This window comes from Molossus molossus, unplaced genomic scaffold (genome assembly GCF_014108415.1).
Source record: "Molossus molossus isolate mMolMol1 unplaced genomic scaffold, mMolMol1.p scaffold_m16_p_1, whole genome shotgun sequence".
NCBI classification, from domain to species: domain Eukaryota; kingdom Metazoa; phylum Chordata; class Mammalia; order Chiroptera; family Molossidae; genus Molossus; species Molossus molossus.
In genome coordinates, this window is record NW_023425344.1 from 250,481,498 (window position 1) to 250,501,533 (window position 20,036).

The following is a 20,036-nucleotide window of genomic DNA, read 5'->3' on the forward strand; positions in this document are numbered from 1 at the left end:
TCTTACTCACACTCAACTTTATATATTCCACACTTACCTCTGCTCTTTTAAGCATTTCCCACTTGTTGAGGATTTTCATGGCATAAATTCGTTCAGTGTTCTTCATTTTGACAACAGCAACCTGGAATACAAATGTGCATTTTCATAAAACTACAGTGAAATCTTAATTGCCTGAGAAATGAGCTGTTGCGGGCTGAAGTAAAAATTATGTAAATGAGGATTTGCCCTTTTGAGCACCAAAACTTACTTTAGCCACATAGCAACTAAATGATCGCTCACACCTGCTCAGGTAAAAAAAAAAACAAAAAAACCTTCAGCGCTGAGCACACTGGGTGCTGTAGGAAGCTGTTCACCGTCCTCTACTGTGGGATGTCTGGAGAGTTTCATCATAAAACTTTAAAGGTTCATCAGTGGCTCCCAAGCTGTGCTCCCTGCATTCACAGGTGCTGTCCCCACAGCCATGCTCACACAGTCCCTGATGCTCAGGCATCTCCTCTCACTTACCTCTCATTGAGTATGCTCAGAATGGTGTTAGACACATGATGAGCACTCAGCATGTTGGCTGTCAGTCGTACTCCTCTTGGACTTCCTGGCCCTGCCCAATCTCGAATGAGCTCTTCCATCGCCACCAACACCAGATGTGATGTTTGTACCATCCTATGGCACTTTCTACCTCACATAAATCGATTGTTCATTGGCCTAAGTCTCTATCACAAAACCCTAAGCTGTGTATTGACAGTGACAAGAACTTCTGTGAGAGTAAGACCTTTTTGCTGCTAACAGCAGGTAGCCACACAGCAGGTATAAAACAGAGTTCCTCAATTACCTACTTCCTTGCTTTCTAAACAACTTGCACCACATAGTACCATTGCCAAGAGCACTGAGCACCTCCCCGTGCCAGGAGCTGCGCTAAGCAGTTCATCCGCATGCTCTCAGTTAACCCTCACTACGATTCTTGATAGTGGTTACTTTTAGCATCCACAGTTTACACATGTGGAATGTGAGGTTTGGAATGGTTCAATAACATGCCTAAAAAGTGCAGTCTCACCCTCAGGGCATGCTTTTAAAGACTATTAACATGACGGTCATAATCAAATACAAGCTTCCCTGGGGCTGATGATGGGAGTCCACAATGACCATGCCCTGATGTGACCCTTGGCTTCTCATCAGGAAAGAATAACCCAATTAGAACCATATGTGAGGAGTACTTCTGGTCCCAAGAGTGATAGAGTGTCCCCTTTCTGTGACCCCCTTGGAACCACCAGAGACAGGGAAGCGGAATCTGAGCCCATTTCAGAGGCGTGATGACGAGAACATCCCAGGAAGGCAACGGTGAACTAGTAACAGCCTCTACAGCAGTGGTTCTCCACCGTCCCAATGCCGCGACCCTTTGATACACTTCCTCCTGTTGTGGGGACCCCCAACCACAAAATTATTTTCGTTGCTACTTCATAACTGTAATTTTGCTGCTGTTATGTCTTAGGCAACCCCTGTGAAAGGGTCATTCGACCCCCAAAGAGGTCGTGACCCACAGGTTGAGAACCACTGCTCTACAGAATCCAAGATTCTAGCTATGGCAGGGAGGACTGATGAGCACATTCAGGGTCCCCAGACTGAACACAGAATGCTGGGGGGGGTGGGGGGGGCGCGAAGGAGCAGGTGAGGAGTATTGGTGTGCGGAGCACAAGACAGGCCCAGGGAGGGTTGACTGGGGTTGCTGAAGTGGGGGAGGGGTGTGCAGAGAAGGTGGTAAACCCTGCTAGGGAGCAAAGGAAAAGGAGAGAATCTGAGGACTTCCGCACAGGCCCGAGCAAGGACGTTTCTCTTCATTTGGAGGAATGTGGAAGGTGATCACTATTACCTTCTTTGAACAACAGAAAACTGAGTTTTGCATCACGTTCTTTGGCAAACAAGAGCATTAAAAATAACTATAAACAATCTGGGCACAATGACATTCTCTCCTTCTTTCCTGTTCCCTCCCAAAGGGGGCTGCTCTCTGGCGCCAGCATCTCTCCCTGCCCCTCCTGGACCCTCGAGTGGATTCCATGGCTGCAGAGCTCTGCAGGGGCCCAGGCCTTGCTCACTGCTCAGCCCGGAACTGGCATGGCTCTTGGGACAAGGACGAGAGTGTAAGTACACACAGAGCTGAGTCAGGTTTAATTTCAACAGGCTTTCTCTTCCTTCTCACTAAACAACAACAAAAACCATACCTCACAGCCATGGCTCAGCAGTTAGAGCATCAGCCCAACGACCACAGGGTCCGCAGGCTTGATCCCTGGCCCCGGTTGGATTCCTGTTGGAGGCAACCAATCGATGGCTCTCTCTCACACATAGATGTGTCTCTCTCTCTGTCTCTCTCTCTCTCTGTCTCCCATTCTATCTAAAAATTGATGGAAAATATCAAGTGAGGACTAACAAAAAAAAAAGAGAAAATCTGGAGGCATAGATCAGAGTGGCTCTGGCATAAGCCAAGGAACACCAAGGACGGCTGCTGAAGGGGACCCAAGTTTTGCCATTCCCAAAATATGCCTTTTGCAATACTGATTTTTTTTTTTTTTTATCCTCACTCGAGGACATTTTTCCATTTTTGTTCAGGTAGAGTGGGAGGGAGAGAGAGGAACAGAGAGAGAGAGAGAAACATCGATGTGAAGGGACACATCGAGTGGCCGCCACCCGCACAATCGACCAGGGCTGGGGACAAACTGCAACCGAGGTACGCGCCCTTAGCGGGAACCGAACCCAGGTCTCTTAGGACCGCAGGCCGACGCTCTAACCGCTGAGCCAAACCGGCCAGGGCTGCAATACTGATTTTTAAGCTGGTTATCAAGAAACAAAAGACCCAGAAAGATCCCTTGGCCCTCTCCCCTTTACCTGCCTAGAGGAATTCAGTAGAAAAACCTGCTAAAAGGAAGGGGCATCACAGAGCATCATGACGTGGACTAAGTGTTGCTGACAAGAAGTGTGGCCAAACTATCAGCTGAACTTCCCTGTGGCCCAGGATTAACACCGTCACCACCACACCTTATACAACAAATAGAGATTTGTTATTTTTATGCCAAACTCAATTTTTTTCTTGTGGTTCCTTTAAACTAAGTTCCGTGTTGGTGACAATCAGGAGAGCTGCTGCCGGGGACTAGAGGGGCTTACAGGAGGGAACTGCCTAGGGGACAGAAATGCTCTGTATCAACCAGGGTGCTAGTTACACAGCGCCTCAGTTCTCCAGCCTTGGAGAGCTGAAGCTGAAACCCGAGTTGTGAATATGTTCAAAGTGTGAGAGGAGAAGCTCTGAAGGTGACTAACTGTAAAACCACCTGTTCTCGTCTGCCAAGGGCAACTATGCCTCTGCCAGTGGACAGGGCCTGGGAGGAGAGCGCCACCTGCAGAGGTCACAGCGCCATCGCAGCCATCCACCAGGGGGGAAGGACAAGCACCCACACTGAGTGGTGCTGGACAAGCTGCCTTCTTCCCTGGGGCCAGGCAGTGGGACTCATGGCCCACACGGACTGACGGCAGCAGCCACAAATAATGAGAATAACCATGTTTTACCCTCTGTACATCTTAAAAAAATTTTTCAATTAACAAATGGATTTTTAAAAAACTTATTAGTCGCCCTGGCCGGTTTGGCTCAGCGGTTAGAGCGTCCGCCTGTGGTCCGGAGAGACCCGGGTTCGGTTCCCGCTAAGGGCACGTACCTTGGTTGCAGTTTGTCCCCGGCCCTGGTTGGTCATGCGGGTGGCAGCCACTCGATGTGTCCCTTTCACATCGATGTTTCCCTCTCTCTCTCTTCCTCTCTCTCCCTCCCACTCTGTCTGTGCAAAAAATGGAAAAATGTCCTCGGGTGAGGATTAAAAAAAAAACAAAAAAAACAAACTTATTAGTCTGTAAGAAACTATTTTGGCCAGAACGATATTCAGAGTAATTCACGAGTCACAAGCTTTCGTTTTTACTTTTCTCTTCTCAGTTCTACCTTTCATATTTTGTCCAAGCACTCTCCAAATGCTACTGAGAATTATGTCATCCCAATTCAACCTGCGGGTCACAGGAATGCAGATGCGCTTTTTGGCCATCTATGCAGAGCTAACAAAACAAAGCTCACTTACCTCACCAAACGCTCCCCTTCCAATCACTTTAATTATCTCGAAGTCGTCTCGATGCAGCTGCATGTCCTTCACCAGCTGTGTGAACGGTTTAGCTATAAATTCAAAAAGGCAAAATGAACAATTTACTCTAATAAACTGATACTACATAAAAATTTAATTGATTGGGGTATTCCAGCAAGTTATACGTTTTACTTTTTAAACAAATACTTTAAAAATATTTAACATCTGGAAAGTGAGCATTTATGCTAAATTAATGTGGATGTTTGTCATTAGCACCTACATGTCAATACCTGTTATAACAAATAATGTTACAACAGGGCCCGCCAGTAAAATCATGAAAGGTAAGACCCACCTATCAACTGCTACCTAAGCAGCTGACAGCACATTCCTGTCTATTCTGTAGCAGCTATGGCCCGTGCTCACCAGGGAAGTGAGCTCTGAGCTCCCTTGTTGGCCCCAGGGCAGCTGGAGGAGCACAAGATGGTCTCAAGGAAAGCACAGGAGGTGCCCCTGGAAAACGTAAGGGGCCGTGCTTGATAATCACGTGATGCCTCTCATGGCAACCCCATTTCACGCTGCACTCGTGCACTCCGCACCGCCGCTTTCTGTGATTAATTCCACTATTACCCTCGTTTCAGGGAGTAGAAAAATGGAGCCAGGTTCCTTGGAGAGTATACTAGGCTGAACAGCCACCCTACCCCTCCCCACCCCACCCCCGCAATCATGTCCACCCTGAAGCTGCCTTTTGGGATATTGATTTTAAGTTTGGTTATTAGGAAACAAAAGACCCAGAGAGATCCCTTGGCCCTCCCCCCTTACCTGCCTAGAGGAATTCAGTAGAAAAACCTGCTTGCCCTGGCCAGTTTGGCTCAGCAGTTAGAGCATCGGCCTGCGGTCCGGAGAGACCCGGGTTCGGTTCCCGCTAAGGGCACGTACTTCGGTTGCAGTTTGTCCCCGGCCCTGGTTGGTCGTGCGGGTGGCAGCCACTGGATGTGTCTCTTTCACGTCGATGTTTCTCTCTCTCTCTCTCTTCCTCTCTCCCCCTCCCACTCTATCTGTGCAAAAAATGGAAAAATGTCCTCGGGTGAGGATTAAAAAAAAAAAGAAAAACCTGCTTACGTCACCTGAGTATTATGACATGAACCAAGTGTGGCGGACAGGGAGAAATCTGGCCAAGCTTGTCTGTTGAACTTCCCTACAGCCCAGCCAGAACTGGGTTACCAGTTTGCTCTTTCTCCTCTCCCTGTGAATGCCCTGATTTCCCTCTGAAATCCCAAAGCCCTGCTCCCGCTCCGTAGTCCAGAACGGCACAGAAACCTCAACTGCCTGCCCGGCGGTGTGGCTCAGTGGACTGAGTGTCGTCCCAAGGACTGAGAGGTCCTGGTTTGATTGCTGGTCAAGGCACATGCCCGGGTTGCAGGCTCAATCCCCCGCAGGGGGTGTGCAGAAGGCAGCTGATCAATGTTTCTCTCTCTCCCTTCCTCTCTCTCTAAAAAATAAAAACATTCTTTAAAAAAAAAAAAAAGAAAGAAAGAAAGAAAAATACCTCAACTGCCCAATGCAACTTCAGGTCTCAGGGGCTTCTGACACCCACATGCCATAATAAATTCTGGACATTTTCTCTGGTTAATCCATTTCATGTGAATTTGATTATTAGCCCAGCTACACTAACTTAGAATGTGGGAGGAAAATTATTTTTGTGCCCCTCACTGCTACTACCCCCAGAAGCTGGAAGAGACCAGAAAGACTTCCCTAAGCTTCCAAAGGGAGCTCAGCCCTGCTCACACCTTGACTTCAGAATTCTGGCCTCTAGAACTGTGAGAAGAAAATGTCTGTCCTGGTAAGCCCCAGTTTGTGCTAATTTGTTACAGTGGCCCCAGGAAACTACTCCAGAGAGTTTGTGTCATTTCTTCACAGGGACACAGAGCGAGTGGCAGAGCCAGAACCAGAGGCTGCGCACTGGCCCTGCCGGTACACCCACCCACCCTCATCTAGCTTGCACTAGTTCCCACATCTCCTACTCCTGTTCATGTCCACCCTGAGGCCGAAATCCTTACGTTCTGCACTAACATTTACAGTTCCGTTTCAAATCCTCCACTACTACCGTTTTGCAAAGTGTTCTCATTGGGGAAACTGGGCGAAGTGTACAAGAGCTCTTTCCATGTTGCTTTCTTACATCAACATCTGCATTATCTCCAAAAACACCACTGCCATCCTGACACTTTCTGGACTTCTAACTGAGCTCCATATTTATTACCAATATAACTCTATATTGTTTCTCCTTAAATAGTTGCCTAAGACCACTCAGGGTTGATTCTCACAGCTCAATGATCATGACAACAACTGCCAGAGCCCCAGAAGGTTCTTGGTGCCCATTGATGGTGAATTACTCCCCATTACTGTGAATGCCCACTGGCACAGAGATTAGGAAAGAGAACACACAGGCCCTGAGTTATTTCTTTTTTAAAGGCCAGGGTAAAAATACCCTTGAGCTAGAACTTAAAGGTCATCTGTGATTCATCTTTCTTTCTTTCAAATATCACCAAAAATGAACACTTCCAGAATTCCTAGTGGAACTATGTGTTTTAAACAGCCACTGAAGACCACAATTTCTCTTGATATCTTATGGGGGAACCAAATGATACCTTGTGTTTTACCGTGAAGAAAACAATCCCAACTAATCTGATGTGTTCATTTCACCACAAGAAGAGCATCTGGGAAAGAACCCAACCAGCAATGAGCCACTGTCACTGCAGACACACCCACTCTGGCAGTGGTCCAACAAAACATTCAAACATTCGGGGAAACTCCTACAAAACCCCAACGGCTCACAGAGTTTTCAAGCCAGTTCAAAATGTGCAAACAGCAATATTCATAAAATCAAAAAATACTCCCTCCATAATTGAACCATGAACCACTGTACTGTGTCCATGTTCCCATTCCATTCTTGCTCAAAAATGCTCAATGTTTATATAATTTGTATTCTGCTTTTATTTTACTTCTTCTATTTTCACACTTCCATCCCATTCAACTATCATTTTAACAAATGTATAATATTTCACTAAGTTGGCACACCAACTATTTTAAAACCATGTACTGTATCTATTGAACACACTGATTGAACATTTAATTTTCAAAATTATTAGTTATGGTGAAGAAATCTGCAATGAACGTGATCAGGCACACAGCTTTTTTACTACTTTAAAATAATTTTTAGCCCAGCTGGTGTGGTTCAGTGGCTGAGCGTTGACCCATGCACCAAGAGGTTGCTGGTTCGATTCCCAGTCGGGGCACATGCCCAGGTTGTGGGCCTGATCCCCAGTGGGGGGCATGTGGGAGGTGGCCAATAGATGCTCTCTCTCATCAATGTTTCTGTCTCTCTCCCTCTCCCTTCCTCTCTCTAAAATCAACAATAATAATAATTTTTTAAATACAATCCCAGGACTCTCCAAAGGGCACTAATCTTTTTTATGATTCCTAACCTGCCTGCTGTACTGTGTCCATACCCAGCGCCATCCACTGACGAGACCCTTCCTCTGACATGAGCGGTTCTGATGCCCGTGAGGCTGAGACTCTCCCTGACTCTGTCCACCCTATTGTGCTAATTGTCCAGTCATGACTTCTGCTCTGACCATGTCTGCATCTGTTCAGATAGAGTTGTAAGTGCTTTACATTAAGAGTGGTGCACATCATTCATTCTGTTCCTGCTTTACATCTTATTTAGGCTGTATTTATTTTATAAAAGTTATTACTTTTAATAAAACTGAATTAACTCATTTTTCCTTTGTCATTTTATTATTAAAGCTTACTTAGAAAGCTGTCAACTCTTTAAAGATCTGATATTCCCTGATCTGAGCTCAGAAGAAAAACAAAAATCCTATTTCACTCCCGTTTTTGTTAAATGGCTTTTTAAATAGTTAACCCATTATTCATCTGTTGTTTAGAATACTTTAGAGTGTGGTGTGTTTATTTTAATTTCTAGTTTTCACCATTTCTGCATATTGAAGTGGTCTGATGATACGTTACCCAAGTCTGTTGATTCCTCCTGCACTTGGCAGGAAGAGGCCACACCCACTGTGGGACCCGGGGGAAAGCCCTGGCTCCCTCCCAGCCGGGAGCATCAAGTCCTGAGGACGCCACTTGGTGGCCACACTGTCTAGAAAATTACTTGATCCTCTGTGACATAATTTCTTCATCCATAAAAACGGGTAAAAGGCCCCTCCGCCCACCTCAGGGACCACCAGCTGTGAGGCAGATGAGAGCAGAGGCACAGTGGGCCAAGGCTGCAGCCCCAATGCCCCTCTTCGTCGCTTTCCACACCAACCACCCTACAGCTCCTGGGCCTCCCTCATCCAGTGTCCCTCCTGTTCTCTTGATAACACTGAGTTGCTTATGCATTTTACACAGTTCTGTAAAAATGTCCATGAGTGTATGAACATGATCTACCAGGGCCAGTCTGATGAACAGGGAAGGACTACAGAAACAAACCCAAAATGAAAGCTTGAAAAGGAAACTAAGAGAATCAAGCAACAGAAAGTCAACTATGTTAATGAGTGCTAATCTTTTAAAAATAGAGGGTACTGAAAAGGATCCAGAAGGAAAAGTCTAAGGAAAAGATTACTTTTTCTAAAACATGCTAAATATTTTCAAACAGTTCTAAGGACACAATAAAACACTATACTAGTGTATAAAAATTATTAAGACTGATTAGCTAAAAGAAAACCCAATCCCGGTGCAGACCACACAGGTACCGAGAAGCCATGGACTCACTCTGACAGGAAGGGACGGAGGAAGATGGGCAGGACTTAAACAGTGAAAAGGAGAGTGACATTTCAAAGAGGGTGTCAATCAGTATTGACACAAGAACAGGTGGCCCTGCCATCTGGACAGGGTCAAGAGACAGAAACCAAACCAGTTATTTGAACAAAGAAAATGTAACATAAAGAACTATTAACTAGGCAACTAAAAAAGCCACAAGTGAACACTGAATTATCATGAAGACAGCAGATGTAGGAAGTCACAGAATCAGGATGAACCAAAGGGAAGGGGCTGGAATTTCTAATAACCCTGCAAAGGGCTCTGTGCTGCTGAAATTCCAACCTCTGAGGGTCTGGTGTCACTGCTGGTACTGGGATTTCTAAGCTCAAAGTCTGGCCCCTTGGGCTGGACCCCAAGAACTGAGAGGGGGCATTAGCCAGCGGAGGCAGGGTCTCTACCAGTGTGGAAACTGCCAAACTGGGATCAGCTACCCACCACTAGAAAGTGCTTTGCTGTCACTCAAAAGAAGAGGGAGCAGGCAGAAAGCTCCAAGTCCCTTCTCCGTCCTCTAGGCCCCTCCAGTCTCCCCTCAATATCCCTTTAGGCGAAGCCCAAGATGGAGCAGGGGTGAGAGCCCAAGGGGGAGGAGTGATGCTGGGGTGAGGACATCCATGCTGGGGCCCAGGGTGAGAGTGGGGTGGGAGGTCTGTCACAGACAGGAGGGTTAATCCAGTGAACACACAGGTTCCTGTCAGAGGAGGAGTTATGAGTAAGGGGAAGAAACTCCAGAGTGCTAGATCAGAACTGGGGGCATTGGTGTGAACTCATGGTTCTCAATATATGGGATACGGAGCACCAGACACCAGTGGTACGTTCACGCGTGGAGTGCAGCTCTGCCCACTGAGGGCCCAGACGCAGCAACATCCCAACAACAAGCACATCTACTCAGATCGTGGTTTCGAAATACCATCTGCAGCAAAGAAACCAGAACTGCTTGGTCAGCTCCAGAACTGGGTCAGGAAAGAAAGTGCTCCAAGAACAACGGTGAATCCAGATAAATACTGACAGTCACAGATTACACCCGTTCCATAAAACAGGGAACCAGAGTCCACAGCTATGTCAGTGAATTAGTAAAAGAACACCCGACAAAGCCTTCCAGATCACACAGGGAGGCCAGAGCCTGAGTACAGACACCTCCTAAAACCAAGTGATCAGAGCACAGCATCGCTGCACGGCAAGGGAAAGGCACGGCACCCGCCAGTTACATAACCTGGACAGGCACGGAAACGGAAGGTAAGCCTAAACTGAAGGAACATTCTACAAAATGCCAGCCTGCCATGTTCTTTTGTTCAAGTTTCAAGGTCACACCAGTCAAGGAAGACGAAGGACCTGCTCACAGAGCCAGGAAGCCGAGAGGCGAGGAAGCAGGGTGTTCGAGTGCCCGTGACTCTCCAGAGCAATCTGAGGAGCAGGAGGCAACATATCAGTGTGAGCTCCTGATTCTGGTGGTTACGGAGGACCCTTTGAGGAAATACACTAAAAATTCAAGGGTGAGGGGTGTGGTGTAAGCAATGGACTCTCAAATAGCTGGGGGAGGAGTTCTCTGTATTGTCATTCCCAACATTTCTCTAAGTCTGTGACATTTTAGACATTTTTCAAAGACGATCTGGCGCGGAGGAACGGGCTGTGGAGGGCCAGTGTGGAGCCGGCCGCCTCCCGGAGGCTTAGGGAATGACCGCCACAGGGCCTAGAGACAGGAGGGGCCGGACCCAGTCACTCATGCTTTGGAAGTCGGGTCGCCTGCAACATGGGGTGAAGCAAAGAAATGACTCAAGGATGAGGCTGGTGTTTAGCCTGGGTGCCCTTTCCTAGGCGGGAAAGACCCAGGGAGGAGGGAGGGAGCAGTGATGGAGATATGGACGCAAAGCACTCCGCGGGTCCTGCTCCAGACCCCAAGTGAAGAGACCAAACTGCCTCTTCTCACTAGAGTCCACTGCTGTTTTATATTTCAAAAAGGCAACCCTGCTGGCAGCGGTGGAGAGGTGAGGCTGCGAGGAAGCAAGGTGCTTTCTCACCCACTTTTCAGTCTCCAAAGCTCCTTCCCTGACTCCTTCCAGAGCTCGGGATGCCTTCAGAATACACAGTGGTACAGGCAAACTGTATGGATTGCAGTCACTGGGGTGACACACCGCTTGTCACACAATCAGAAAATTCAGGACGCAACGTAAACCACAACAATCACACCACCATTAGGCTTCACTTTATTTTTTGGCGGTGATTGTTGTTAATCCTCACCTGAGGATATTTTTTCCATTGATTTTTTTACAGTGGAAAGGAGGAGGGAGAGAGACAGAGACACAAGGTTTGGCTGTCTCCTGCAGGCACCCTGACCAGGGCCAGGGATGAACCTGCACCCTCTGGCCAGAGCAGACCTCACTTTAAACACTAGTCACACTAGGCTCTCATGGAAGACAGGCGGCTAAGAGCTTGAAGAAATGATCAGCTGTGAAGCTTGAAATCAAGTTTGATTCTCATAGTCGTGACCGTGGAGGCTGTGAAGTAACTTCAGAAAGTTCCCTCTCCTTCCTACTCCACAACAAACACTGGAAGGGCCCAGCCAGCACAGCTAGGTGGCAGCTTCCAGGAGGCTGGGCCCCACCGACTGCAGAGTGCCCCTCCATGTGCTACGAAGTCTCTGCATCAGGAACCCCGCAGACACCCTGTCAGTCAGAGCCAGCACCCAGTCCCCTCACGAGGCCCGACATTGCTGCTGTGCTCCTGCACCCACACTCCTACCCTCTGACCCTCAGCCCCAGGGTGTCATCATCCAAAGCAACACAATCCCATCCCTTCCCTGCTTGATGTCTCTCGGGCTTTCCACTGCGCTGAGACAGAACCTAAACGCTTGCTCACAGAGCTCGCTGCATGTCCGCCTGCACCCCACCTCACCCCACTTCGCCCCATGTCCCCTTGCTCCTGCCCTAGCTGGGCTTTCAGCTGCCCAGCCCTCGCTCAGCCCAGGTCTTCCTGAGCAGAGCCCTTGGCTGGGGACCCCTCTGCCTCTGGCTTTTCCTCATCCTGGGGTCCCTGGCAGGCGGTGCTGGGATCCAGCTGGGGCCCTCTGACTGGGTCAGGGGGCCTGCAGGTCCTCCAGGAGTTAACTCGAACTTTACCTGCTCACCCCATGTTCTCCACAGGACAGAGGCCCAGAAGGCCGGGCCCACCTCCACCCAGGGAACTACCACTCCCCCAACCCCAACGCAAAGATAGGACCCCAGAAAACATGCAGCCCCAGCGACCACGCCATCGTCAGGAAAAAAGGGCTGCTCTGCGAGGGGGTCTTGCATTCCTTCCTAAGGGAAGAGCACAATCAACAACTTGGGGTATTTTCCACCCAAAAAGACTGAATAAAACCTTAGCTCTTAGACAGCTACACTTTTATTAAGGGAAATTTCTCCTAATCTCTTCCTTCCTCCACAACGCAAGACTGTCTCCTATAGAACTTCTCCTGATGCCCAAAAGGCAATGAGTCAGTCACCAATCAAGGGCAGCCCTGGCAAACAAGACCCAACTGCGAGGAGAGCGGGACGCAGCACTCCCTCTGAACAGGAAGGGCTCTGCCAGGGGAACCCAGGACAGAGAAGGGCTTTGGCTGAGATGGACAGAAAACCATTGTGAAATGAGAACCTGATGCCCCCTTGCGTTTAATTTTTTTTTTTTTTTTTTTTGTATTGATGTCAGAGAGAGGAAGGGAGAGGGAGAGATAGAAACATCGATGAGAGAGAACACTGACTGGCTGCCTCCTGCATGCCCCCTACTAGGGATCGGGCCCAAAACCTGGGCACATGCCCTGACCGGGAATCGAACCAGCGACCTCTTGGTGCACGGGTCAACACTCAACCACTGAGCCACACTAGCTGGGCATGATGCCCCCCTTCTGGTTTAGCAAGAGAGTAAATAAGGCCCTGGCCGGTTTTGCTCAGCAGTTAGAGCGTTGACCTTTGAACCAGAGTCACGGGTTCGATTCCCAGTCAAGGGCACATACCTGGGTTTCGTGTTTGATCCCTAGCCTGGTCAAGGTCATCAGGGAAGCAATCGGTCGAGTGTCTCTCTCACATCTATGTTTCTCTCTCTCTCCCTTCCCTCCCTCCCACTCAATCTAAAGAAAATAAATGGAAAAATATCCTCAGGTGAGGATTAAAAATGAGAGAGAAAATAAGATCAGCCAGCTGGAGTGCCCACAAAGGGACAGTATGAAGAAACTGTGTCACAGGGCAGCAGCCACCAGAGGCAGCTGGGAAGTCTCTCTTTGCCCCCCCACCACCACCAGCGTATGCCATTGGCCTCCCCTCTGGACTTGACCTGCAATGCTCACCCCCACCACTCAGTCTACACTGTCTCAGGCTCAGCCACTCTGGTCATAAATTGGAAATGGTCTTACAAATGATCCAGATCAAACACTTCTTTACTAAGGAAGAAACAGATTGCAAAGGCCAAGTGCCACGCAGAGGAGACAAGGGACAGATCTCTGTCCTCTGTTAACAGCCAACTCCACCCCCTGAGTGGGTCTCCACTCCCCAGAAGTCCTCCTCTGGCAACTGCCAGCTACTGCTCTGGCCCCGTCACAAGACAATACAAAGATGTGCTGCTGCCCAGAGCACTAGCCCAGGGCTGGTAGGGTGCAATCATGGGGCAGCGCTGGGAGGCACCCACAGGTGGTGCAGGAAGGCCTGAGGCTGGTGGCAGGAGGCCAGAACACACCCAGGTGCTACGTATCTGATCTCTGCACAGGGAGGGAAGGGGCCAGGGTAGCACCCCAAGGACCGTACAGTGTGGCCTCAGGCAGAACACTCGAGCAGACAGGGCACACGTTCAATGCCCGCTGGCAACATGGCACTGTGAGAACTGTACAACAGCTGACAGCCAGGCTCAGGTCTGGCATGGGCCGAGAAAGCACCCACTTTTCTACAAGTACCAGCTTGCAAGGAGCTTATAGTTCCCAAAATGGCTTGAAACTTCTCACAGTTCTAAATGCTGATACACCTACAGAAGATTAACACCTATCATAGAGTTTTGGGAAAATGTGCTTAAATTACACTATCTGGGTTTTGTTTTATAACCAAGATCCTCTATTAAATGACAAGACGGTAGCCTTCAGAGGGCGGCAGCCACAAATCCTTGTTAGGGTCTCCTGTGTGAGAACGCAAGTTTTCTAAGAAGCCCCATGAACTCCCAGATAAAGTTCTCCAAATATGAGCTCCTCCACACAGGCTGACAATCAGGACCGCAGTGTCAAGTGAACAAATATACATTTCTCCGAATGTGATGGAAGATTCTGGAGGACTGAAAGGCAGTCCTTTAATATTAGATGCTCTGACTCAGAGGACAAGGAAGTCAAACTGCACTGGTGAAAAACTGAGAAGCCAGGGTGGGGAAGGCTGCACAGGAAAGACCTCATTCCAACAGGCTGCTATCACAGGAAGGCCATCTGCCCGCCTTGGCTAACCTGGCTCCCACCTAGTTCGGGCCTGACTCGGGTCAGCCACCCATTCCTCCACCTCTGCTTCTTCGCTCTAGTTCATTGACCAATCTCCTCACTTCCTTCCTTCCCATTTGGCCCACCTTGCTCTGTCATTACACCCCATGCCCACTTCAAAGTGTCTGTCTTCCTGCCCAAAGGCGGCACAACCCACTTGAAGCCCCCAGTCAGGGAGGCAGTGGCCCCAGCTCACGAGTCTCTGCATGGCACTGTCTTTTGGGATCCCCTTGTCAAAACGAAGAGCCTGTGCAGTGAGTGACCTTCACAACATACACCTCTTTTCTAAAGCCAGCTCCCTGCTGGTGTGAATATAAATATGTACAAGTTAAACAACCAAAGCGGCCCAGCCAGTGTGGCTCAGTGGACTGAGCATTGTCCCATGGACTGAGAGGTCCCATAAACTAAGTGCCCCACACAGCCCTGGTGGACGGTTTCTTTTGAGGAGGGCAAATACAGCCCAGGTACACAGCAGGGCCACCACCCAGCCAAGGCTCCTGCACCTGCCAGGGGAGGGGAGGCAGGGAAATTTACCAGCAAACTCCAAACCACCCCCAACACCCCAGGAGCAAGCGTCACTGATCCCCGACTTAAACCAGCATTTCTACCAATGCCCCATCACGCATCAGAAAGTGGCGGAGACCGTGGAAGGAGTGGAAATGTGCTCTGGTCCTTCTAATGACCTTCACATTTTGACGCATGTAGCTACTTTTCTTCCGTGACGTCCAGTGTAGAATTTCCTTATTAATGTAAAACAAAAAGGTCAACTGTAGTGAGAGTTCTGCCTCAGGCAGAGACTGACAGGCACCCCAGGCCAGGCCTTGAAGCTGCTGTCTGAGCCCCAATGTGTGAGCTGAAGGTATACTTGAAAGGCCCAACAGATGTCACCTTACTGCTTCTGGGAAAAATGGGACAAAAAAACCTTTTGAAAGATTCGTATTTTTTTCTCTAGTAAGTAGAATTTTCAATAGAAAAGCTTTAGTTCTCTACTTTGTTTGACCTCATTTTAATAAGAGGGGTACAAGGTCCCCACGGAACATGAAGGCCTAATCCATCATTTAGAGCATTTCCTAGCACATCTGCTCCTGAAACCAGCACAGCAGCTGCGTGGCCACAAGTGGCAGCCCAAGTCTGCACAAACATCCGGGACTGCTTGCCATCTCCCCAGCCAACTGCTAAGGTAGCTCTATCATTCTATGAGTGAGAAAACCATGGGTCTATGTCCTGATCACACAGCTTCTTGACCCCAAGGATGATGCCATGTCTAAGGTCTGTGTCTTTTCAGGACACTGGGGTCGGGTTCCCGGGGACAGGTCAGGTATGCGGTCTCACCTTTCTGTGGTCTTAGATAATACAGTGAGGAGAAACGAGGCACTGACTACCGGTTTAGAAAGCTGTAGGGCCTTGCCAGCAAGGCCACTTCTAGTAATCTTCCCCTGCGAGGTCATCTAAGTCACCTTCTTGCTTCTGGGATTACACTCACCAAGACAGAAGAACAAAACGTTTTAGGTTTTGCTACCCTCTAATGTACCCCGTTGCAAAGTTTACCTCGGAAAAATCACACTTTAACATGCGTCTTGTGCACGTCTTTCACGTGTTTCACTACGAAGCAGCAGCAGCTGGGAGAAGCTGCAAACTCCTCCTCCTTCCCCAGCGCCACCACTACGGCCTGTTCCTTCAACAGTGCTGTGTTCTGGGCCTTTCAATCCTCTGTACTCAGTGACAGAGTGTCGGACTGCAATCCTCCGTACTTTTTCTTCGAGCTATACGGCTTCCATGCCCTCTTTACCTACATCGCTCTTAGAATGCAACAGTTCTGAAGAAATTCCACTTTAACATCTGGACTTATCCACCATGAGAGGAGAGGGCCCACTATGTGAGCAGACAGGAGCGGAGGTTGGCCACCAGTCCTTTGCTTACCCACAGATCCTTTGTGACCCACACCTGGACCACTGCTGCTGCAGGCAGTAGCTGGAATGCACCTTCGTCTACAAGCAGTGCCATCTCATGGGCATCCTCTGCTTTGTCCTAGTCATTTCTCAGTCCCGTGAGAGGGGCGGCCCTGCTTTCTGATCCTCCTCCAGCATGCCCTGCAGGGTGAGTACAGGCCTGCAGTCCCAATCCAACTCAGTCACTCTTTATTGAGGAAAGCCTACACTAGGGACCCTCTCCCTGCCACTCAGGGGCCTCCTGGTGTAACAGAGAGCACGGACAGAAACACACTGAATATTGCACATGGACGAGCAAGGAAAGAACTATAAAGAATTTAAAGAGACAAGCTGTAAGGGTAGGATTTTATCCCAACAAAGCTGTTAAAGAGAGAAAAACCACCTGTGAGGGTACAAAGGCGGGAACTTTTCTTTTGAAGGAGGAGGATGTGGAGGAGAGAGGTAGAGGCAAAACAACAGTAAGAGCTCACCCAACCTTGACGCCCTGCTGCTGTGCTAGGTAACGGCATACATGTGCACAAACATTCAAAAGCAGGGCGGTTCCAAAAGGAGCAACTTGCAGAAAAGTATGGAGAAGGGAACCACAGAGCATCCCAAAGACAAAAGGTCTGGCTTGGTCGCCGTGTTAAGTTAAATGTAGGGATGTGGAGAAAGGTCTAGCTGAGCAAAGCAAGGCAGGCCAGCACAGACACAGCACCTTGGCTTCGTGCGGGAGGCCACAGCCAGGGACCCAGGGATTCTGTGCAGGGGATATATGCTGATTTAAGTCTGAGTTGCTGAATAAGCAATAAATGAGATCATATGTGAAAGTACTTCATAAACTGCAATACTGTATAAAAATGCTGCTGTCACCCCTACAATGACTACTACCTAATCTAAAATACCTAAGAGGCTTTACTGACAGGTTTTCAATACATCAAAATCAATTAAGTATTTATTAAGCATCTACTTTTTGCCAGGAACTATTCTAGTCAGTAGAGACAGATTTGTGAACAAATAAAAATCCCTGTCTGTGGTACTTACAATCTAATGGAGTAAGACAGAAAAGAAACAAAATATATATGGAGCAAGAAGATTATTTAGAAAATAATAAACCCTTTGGATTAAAAAAAAAAAAAATCAGGGAAACTGGGAGTGTGGTGGGGCAGGAGGACAGTTACACTTTCCAGGGTGCCAGTGGTCTGGACAGAAGCCACGGGGGGGGGGGGGGTGGAAACGGTTAAATTCTGACTCTATTTTTTAAAGATCAACTTAAGCAGTTGAATTTTTTATTGATTATGTAGAGAGAGGGAGAGAGATAGAAAGATCGATGAGAGAAAAACATCAATTGGCTGCCTCCTGCATGTTCCCTACTGGGGATCAAGCCTACAACCTGGGCATGTGCCCTGACCGGGAATCGAACTGAGACCTCTCAGTCCATGGAATGAAGCTCAGTCCACTGAGCAACCCCAGCCAGGCAGATTCTGACTCTATTTAGAAGGTGAAGCCGACAGGACTTCCTGCAGGACTAGATGTGCAGGGTAAGATTACCCACAGTACGGTAGCGCTGGCCCAAGCAACCAGAGGATGGAGTTGCCAACTAGTGAGATGGGAAGTAGGGATGAACCAGACCTCAGGAGGCAGTTGAATATGCAGGTGTGGATTCCAGAGTGGAGATGGGCTTAAGCTGTGGATTTGGGGCACTGGGTACATAGCTGGTATCAGAGTCACAGCCTGGATGCGATCCCCGGGGGAGTTAGAAGGGCTAGAGGAGGGACCACAGGCTGAACTTGGGAGCTCCACCATCGAGGCTGAGAGGGGACAGAGAACCAGCGAAGCCTAGAGGAGCGCCCAGCTCTGACGCACAGGCAGCCGGGCTTTCCATCCTGAAAGCAGCGAGGACTTAGAATGACTACTGGTTTTTGCCCTGTGGATACCACAACGACCTTGACAAAAGCGGCAGTTTTGAGGGTGTGGTAGGGGACAAAAGTCTGATTAGATTGAGTCTGAGAAAGGGAGAAGAGGGGAGTAGAGACAGTAAGAACAGACAACTCTGAAGAGTTTTGCTGCTATTAAAAAAAAAAAAAGCATGGATTAGATGCTTGAAATTATTTTCAACAAATGTTTTGTTAAAAAACACCCATCTAGAAATGGAGGTAAAACTGATCTACTCCAAACCTGAACTCACACCTCATGGATCAACTAACCCAATCGAGGACGGGGACAGGCATAAATGCTACTCACATCACAGGTTATAAAAAAAAAGTTCAGTCCTGGCTGGTGTTGCTCAGTGGTTAGAGCATTGGCTCCCACACCAAAGGGTCGTGAGTTCAATTCCCAGTCAAGGGCACATATCTGGGTTGCAGGTTCCATCCTCAGCCCCAGTTGGGGCGCATGCAGGAGGCAATCAATCAATGTGTCTCTCTCACATTGATGTTTCTTCCCCCCACCCACTCTCCCTTAAAAAAAAAAAAAAAAAAAAAATCAATGGAAGGAATTTCCTCAGGTGAGGGTTAACAAACAAACAAAAATAAGTTCATTTTCACTGACTTAGATGCTAACAATAAACCAATTCTAAGATTACAAAATAAATGTCCCAAGCTTCAATGAGCCATCCACAGCACACAAGCCATGTCTTTAAATGAAGGGCAATGCACTCCCTGTGGGCATGGATCCGCCCAGTAACTCGGAGATGTCTCCTGCATCAGGCTCCTCACACACGTACCCACGCGGGCTCTTGTGGCTCTATTTTGGGGGAGTAAAAATCAATGATTCACGGCATGCCAAACCAAGGTAGTGAGACCAACTATTATAAGGGAGTGTGGCTTTTTGCTAAGTTCGGCAATGCAGTATCACGGCCACTCTAGAGATGGTTTTCAAATTCCAAATCTGACTTTATTAACTAGATATGTATCTAAGAATCTTAGTAAGTGATCAATTTTACCCTCAGCATTCTGTTTAGTTACTTTAAAGACAAAAAGGCAGTACAACGCTGGGTACTCTATGGCTGTGGATGATGCCCATGGGTCAACTGGGCAGGACCCCGCATGACCAGCATTGAGAATGGGATGCCCTGGCCCATCACCAGGAAGAGAACACAGGAAATGAGCTCGGCGGCGAGCCTGCAGCAGGTTGAGACATCAAGGAAGAATCCCTCACCCCTTCCCTGAACAAAGCCAGGACTATCCTAAATAGACATGGGGAGCACCACGCTTACAATTGGGCTATGACCAGCCAGGGCAGGAAGGATGTGAGCAACAAGGAAGGGAACATCGACATCCCTTCCTCCCAGGATGCCTCATATTTAGCCTGTTTGAGACTGAAGAACAGAAAGGAGCTCCTATTAGAGGAAGTCCTAACTTACTCTTTCCCGGTCCCCAACTCTTGAGTCTGAGCCTTACTGGCACATTTCTAGAAGACACTGATCACAGGCTTATAACAAAGGACACTGATAAAATGGTATCTAGAAAGGAAACCACAAGTAAGCAGGGGATGGGGAGAATAACAAAGAAAATAAAAAGTTTGCAAAGCATCAGCAAATTCATATGTTCAAGGCAACTTAATTTCAGGGATCAATAATTTGGGGGAATTTTTAGCAACCAATTAATATCCACCAACTTTCTGTTATGATTAGCTTCAATGTATGACATGGTCCCATTTAAGAGACACAAGAAAGTAAGTTTGCACTGATTCAATACAGCAGGTCCTTGAAGA

At 48.2% G+C, this 20,036-nt stretch overlaps 1 protein-coding gene across 1 annotated transcript in view; it reads right to left on the bottom strand.

Moving 5' to 3' along the window:
- CDC42BPB (CDC42 binding protein kinase beta) overlaps positions 1 to 20,036 on the bottom strand; it is a 101,738-nt gene that overhangs the window by 53,161 nt on the left and 28,541 nt on the right. The window contains exons 2-3 of the mRNA XM_036265010.1: positions 4,101 to 4,192; positions 38 to 121 (exon numbers count right to left, since the gene is read on the bottom strand). Of these exons, the coding sequence (XP_036120903.1) occupies positions 38 to 121; positions 4,101 to 4,192 (176 nt within the window). The remainder of the gene's footprint in view (positions 1 to 37; positions 122 to 4,100; positions 4,193 to 20,036) is intronic.